This window comes from Coffea arabica, chromosome 3e (genome assembly GCF_036785885.1).
Source record: "Coffea arabica cultivar ET-39 chromosome 3e, Coffea Arabica ET-39 HiFi, whole genome shotgun sequence".
Taxonomy (NCBI): Eukaryota; Viridiplantae; Streptophyta; class Magnoliopsida; order Gentianales; family Rubiaceae; genus Coffea; species Coffea arabica.
Window position 1 is genome coordinate 17587350 of NC_092315.1, and position 6090 is coordinate 17593439.

At 42.9% G+C, this 6090-nt stretch overlaps 1 protein-coding gene across 1 annotated transcript; it reads right to left on the reverse strand.

The window, feature by feature from the left end:
* Nucleotides 1-2592: 2592 nt before the first annotated feature.
* LOC140038421 (uncharacterized) lies at nucleotides 2593-5316 on the reverse strand. Its single transcript, XM_072083774.1, has 3 exons — nucleotides 4609-5316; nucleotides 3093-4155; nucleotides 2593-2903 (listed from the first exon to the last, which is right to left on the reverse strand). Exons 1-3 carry the CDS (start codon nucleotides 5314-5316, stop codon nucleotides 2593-2595), a joined length of 2082 nt encoding a protein of 693 aa, XP_071939875.1.
* Nucleotides 5317-6090: the final 774 nt, after the last annotated feature.

The following is a 6090-nucleotide window of genomic DNA, read 5'->3' on the forward strand; positions in this document are numbered from 1 at the left end:
ATTTTTGAATCTTTGGTTATCCACTGCTTCAAGGTTTGGTGCACAAGCAAATCTGAATCACTGAAAGCTATCAACTCTTTGATTTCCATTTCTAAAGCCATTTTGAGACAAAAAATGCAGGCTTCATATTCAGCCATGTTGTTTGTGCAAGCAAATTGCAATTTGGCAGCAGCAGGGTAGTGCTTCCCTTCGGGTGAAACCAAAACAGTTCCAATTCCAGCTCCGAGAGAATTCGAACCTCCATCGAAGAAAAGCCTCCATTCAGGGCTTTGCTCACCTATATCGTCCGTGGCGCCTACAAATAAGACTTTCTCATCAGGGAAATAAGTATGAAGTGGTTGATAATCATCATCCCTTGGGTTTTCTGCCAAATGATCAGCTATAGCCTGCCCCTTGACAGCCTTCTGTGAAGTGAAAACAATATCGAACTCTGAGAGAATTATCTGTCATTTAGCTAGACGTCCAGTTAGCATCGGCTTCTCCAAGAGATACTTCAAAGGATCAGATCGGGAAATAAGATAAGTGGTATGGCTCAACAGGTAGTGTCTCAGCTTTTGAGCTGCCCAGGCCAATGCACAGCAGCTCTTCTCAATGAATGAATAATTAGCCTCATACTGCGTGAATTTCTTGCTTAGATAGTAAATGGCTTGCTCCTTCCTTCCGGAGTCATCATGCTACCCGATGACACAACCTACTGCTCCGTCGAGCACAGATAAGTACATGATCAATGGTCGGCCCGGTTTGGGTGGCACTAAGACCGGAGGCTGCAGCAAATAATCTTTAATCTTGTCAAAAGCTTGTTGGCACTCCTCATTCCAGTACAACGGCACATTCTTTCTCAACAATTTGAACAGCGGCTCGCATGTGGCAGTTAACTGGGCAATGAATCTCCCAATAAAATTAATCTTTCCTAAGAAAATTTTCACGTCCTTCTGAAATTTCGGCACTGGCATATCTCGAATTGCTTTGATTTTTGCTGGATCTATCTCTATACCTCTTTTACTAACAATGAAGCCCAACAATTTACCAGCTGGTGCCCCAAAGGCGCACTTTGCAGGATTTAGTTTCAAATTGTACTTTCGCATCCTTTCGAACAGCTTCTTCAAATCCACCAAGTGGTCTTCTGCTCTTTTAGACTTGATTATGATGTCATCCACGTAGACCTCCATCTCCCGGTGGATCATATCTTGAAATAGGGTGGTCATGGTTCTTTGATAAGTAGCTCCGGCATTCTTTAAACCAAATGGCATCACTCGGTAGCAAAATGTGCCCCAAGGGGTGATAAAAGCAGTCTTCTCCCTATCTTCTTCTGCCATCAAAATCTGGTGATATCCGGCGAAGCAATCACAAAAGGATTCAATCTCATGCCCAGCGGTATTGTCCAGGAGAATGTGAATATTTGGCAGAGGAAAATCATCTTTAGGACTGGCCTTATTGAGGTCTTTATAATCAACACAAACTCGCACCTCTCCATTCTTTTTTGGAACAGGGACTGGATTCAAAAGCCAAATGGGGTAATGAGAAACAATGATAATATTGGTTTTGAGCTGTTTTTCAATTTGCTCTTTTATTTTGAGACTCATATCGGGTTTGAATTTTCGGGGTTTTTGTTTTACGAGTGGAAAAGTAGGGTCTGTGAGCAATTTATGCACTACCACATCAGTTGAAATACCATTCATGTCATCATAGGACCATGCGAATACATCCTGGAACATAGTCAAAAATTCAAGCATCTCTTTTTTCTGCCCCTCATTCAAATGAATACTAATTTGCACCTCCTTAACTTCATCTTTAGTGCCAATGTTAACCTTTTCTGTTTCTTCCAGGTTCGGTTTTGGTTTCTCCTCATATTGTTCAAAATCCTTTGCAAAAGAATCGAATACCTCCTCATTATCACTCTCGCTTTGGGGTTCGGATTCCCAGACCTCCAAGTCGTGAGTGATATAGAGATTGTCATTATTGAATTCCAGAATAGTGATATCCAAAGGGTCAAATAGTTTTATTTTTGGCCATCTGAAAGAATTAACGAATGTGGGATAATAAGCAAACAAATATACAACAAATAAATGAACAAGCAATATGACAGAAATATAAACAAACGAATAAACAAAACAACATGACAAGAACAACTTGTGCATTTTCATAAAACATTTGATTGAAAGCGAAAACAAAAGAAAGCAAGCGGAAACGAAATGAAAACTTAACAATATTTTCACGTGCAAACTTTAGTCAAAGGTAAAGATGCTTTCATTAGCTATTTACAGATGCAGAAGTTTTTTCATGAATTCGCATGAATGACAACCCCTTTAGCTTTACCGAAACTCCTTCTGAACGGGCAGAAACTCGGCTGTCCAATTGGAAATTGATCCTTCAGGGATGTCGGGAAACTCGGCCTCATCTGGGAAACTGTCTTCAAATGTTGCCCCCACGAACAATTGGGCCAAACCAGTTTCGATTCCGTCAACTGGATTAATCTCTGATGTGATCACCTCGGTTGGTCGTGGAAAAGTATAATGCAGTGGTGGAATATCAAGGGCCTCTGGCCTGCCTTCTTTCTCTGCTCTCTTGTGTTCCTTCATTTCTTTGATATCTTTAGCGGTTGGTCGGAAACCCAAACCGAATGAATCCTTTTTTCTCCACAACTTCCACTGGCTTCAGAATTCCTTGCAGATCACGTCCCAACCCTTTGTCAAACTCATATCCTCCGCGGATCATTTCCTTAGCCATCATGACACTGGCCTTTGACAGAGCTCGTTCCTCTCTTGTTATCCAACTTATGGAGACGATATCAGCTGTGCTATGAGGGGTCACTGTGGCGTTTCGACTACCATCTTCTTCGGATCCAGAATCAGCAATTACGAAGCAATCCTCCTCGGCAAAGATAGTTATCAATTTGTCATTTACTATGAATTCCAACAATTGATGCAATGAAGAGGGCACAGCTCCGGACTTATGAATTCACGGCCTTCCAAGCAAAACATTGTAAACACTAGAAAAATGCATGACTTGGCAAGCTATTCGAAACTGTGCGGGCCCCATCTCGATGACTAAATCCACTTCTGCTATAGGTTCTCTTTGTGCTCCATCAAAACCTCTTACTATGGTCCCTGAAGATCTCAACTTGATATCTTGCAACCCTAGCTTTTCCAAGGTACTCCAAGGACAGATATTAAACGCAGATCCATTGTCAATCAACACCTTTGGCAACATTTTCCCATTGCACCTCACAGCTATGTACAGAGCCTTGTTATGTCCAATACCTTCTGCTGGTAATTCATCATCGGAGAAAGTGATTTGCTTTGTAGATAATACATTTCCAACTATATGAGAGAAATTAGCAACCGAAATGTCCTTAGGGATTTGAGCTTTAGTCAACACTTCGAGCAACGCATCCCTATGCACATCCGAAGAAAAAAGCAGATCCAACATGGATATTTGGGCGGGCGACTTGCTTAGCTTCTCGACTACGTTATATTCGCTTCTTTGCAGCCTTTTAAGAAAATCCAAGGCTTCTTTCTCAGTAATTGTTGGTTTAGCGGGCTGCTCGGGGCTGTTTGTTTGAATCGGAACAGTAGCTCCAAGCGGACTTGCAATCCTCCCTGATCTAGTGACCACTGACACCTCCTCTTTGGCAACTGGTTTTCCTCTAATTTGTATGACAGATTCATTGTAATTCCATGGCACTTGCTGCAAACTTAGAACAGGCTCCTGCCCTGGGAATTCGATGACTACTGGCTCCAAAGCCTCGCTCTCAGCTGGAGTGAGATCCAAAATAAAAGGTCTTTTATCCTCCTCAAACGGTTCATCTTCTATTATGAATGGTCGGTCTGTGACCCCAAACACCTCAGCTTCCCTTGCCAATTTTTGGGCTAGCTCGTCATACTCTGCGTCGTCCAGAATGACCCCAATGGTATTAGCATGTTCCGGCAAGGGGTTTCTATTTATATTCGACCCTTGTGCCTCCCTTTTCCTAATTACAATCTTTCCAGCTTCAATCATATCTTGAACTTTATGCTTAAGAGCCTTGCAATCCAAAGTTGAATGTCCGGGTGCCCCTGAATGATAAGCACAGACAGCTTGCGAGTTATACCAAGCGGGCATGCCATATGGATAGGTAGAAGGGGGTACCATACCAATTTTCCCGGCGGCCTTTAACTGGTCATACAATTGGTCTAGAGGCCTGTCTAAATTGGTAAATGTACGGCTAGGGGGTCGATTGTAAGGTTCAGGAGGTTGAGGATGGTTGTAAACATGTCTATTTGGGGGAGAAAATCTTGGGTTATATGGAGGGCGAGGTCGGTTTTGGGGCGGATTTGGTTGAGAAATTTGAAAAGGAGCTAAAGGTGGGTTAGGATAGCTTGGGCGAGGTTGAGAGTGGTGGATATTGGTAGTATATATATGGTGCGGGTTTGAATAATAAGGGTAATGTGATTGGTAAGTTGGATTGTGTTGGTATCGGGGTTTGGGTGAAGGATTCTGGTTCCAGATAAAAGTTGCATCCCCCTCTTTCTTTTTAAACTGCGATTTCTTTCCACTACTTCCTTGCCCTTGCAAAGCTTCTAATTGTGATTTTAAGGCAGAAACGTTGACAATTTTTCCGGCTCTCACAAAATCATCATACTCTTCGAGTTTGTTCACAATCGCAGCGAATGTACACCCAGTCATATGAAAGATTTCTTCAAAGTATGGAGGATCATGCGCCTTTATGAAAGTGCGAATAATTTCATCTTCGGTCATCGGAGGCTCGACCTTGGCAGCTATCTTTCTCCACCTTTTGGCGTATGTCTTATGATCTTCAGATGGTCGCCTCTTGGTGCCTTCCAAAATAGTTCTGGTCGGTGCTAGCTCACAGTTATATTCGTACTGTCTGATGAAGGCGTTGGACAGATCAAGCCAAGTCTTCACCTCCTCCGGCTTTAAGTTTGAATACCAATCAAGGGCGTCTCCTTCTAGACTCTCTGGAAATAACCTTAATGGTAAGTTTTCGTCATCCACCGGCTTGCCCAACTTGTTGGCAAACAAACGCAAGTGTGTCTTAGGATTGCCAGTACCATCATATTTATTGAACTTCGGGGTCTTGAATCCCACGGGCAGTTGTACATTTGGAAACAGGCACAGATCATCGTAGTCTAACACCCCCTGCTTGCTTAAACCTTGGCTTTTCCGGATGAACTCATCGAAACGATCCAACCGCTTAAGTAACTTCAGATCAATCGGGGCAGATAACTCCCCCACTTCTGGCTTGGTTTGAACAGTGTTGTCCGGCACAACAGGCTCTGCAATAGTCTGATAAAAAGCTTGTGGATCCGGAGGCATGTTTGGACCACCTTGACCACCTTGAGGCTGAAATCCTTGCCCATAGGGAGGATAGAACGGAAGATTTTGAGTGTAAGTATACTGCCGGTTGAAAACTCCCTCAAAAGTGGTTTGAATTGGAGGGATGACAAATGGTTCGGATTCCGGTTGTTTGACGGGCGGAGGCTCGGGTTGCACTCCGCTACTAATGAGTTCGTCGATCAACTTCTTTTGGGTGGCCATTTCAGATGCCATTTCCCCAAATTTGGTGAGTAATTCAGTCAACTGAACCCCGGGACTTGCGGCTTCCGGCTGGGTAGTTGCAGTGGTCTTATCAGACGATTCTGGCTGAGTACTCATGTCTACACGATTCCTTTGGGCTTTACTACGGGATCGCGTTATGATGGGGCTTTGACGAGAAGCTATGTTTAAATATTACCTAAAAATACGAAATGACGTGCTTTTAGATTTAGCCCTGATTTAGCCTTTTTAACAAAAATAAAACAAAGGAAAAGAAAAAGACAAGAGTTAGTAGATGTTCCAAAAATTCGGATGCATGTCCTATTGGGGGGCCCTTTTTGTGCCAAGGGTAGGCCTAGCATGATGCAACACCTTCGAAATGGGACCCGTACAGACCTGTTTTTGACAACAATTCTAAATAAGTGCAGAAGAGAAATCGCTTTCATTGATAAACTTGCCAATATTTACATCATGTTACGAAAACGACTCCGTACAAAATTGCCAAAACTTCTGAACCTATCTAATACAGAGTCCTTTGTTTCCCTAGCATATGGA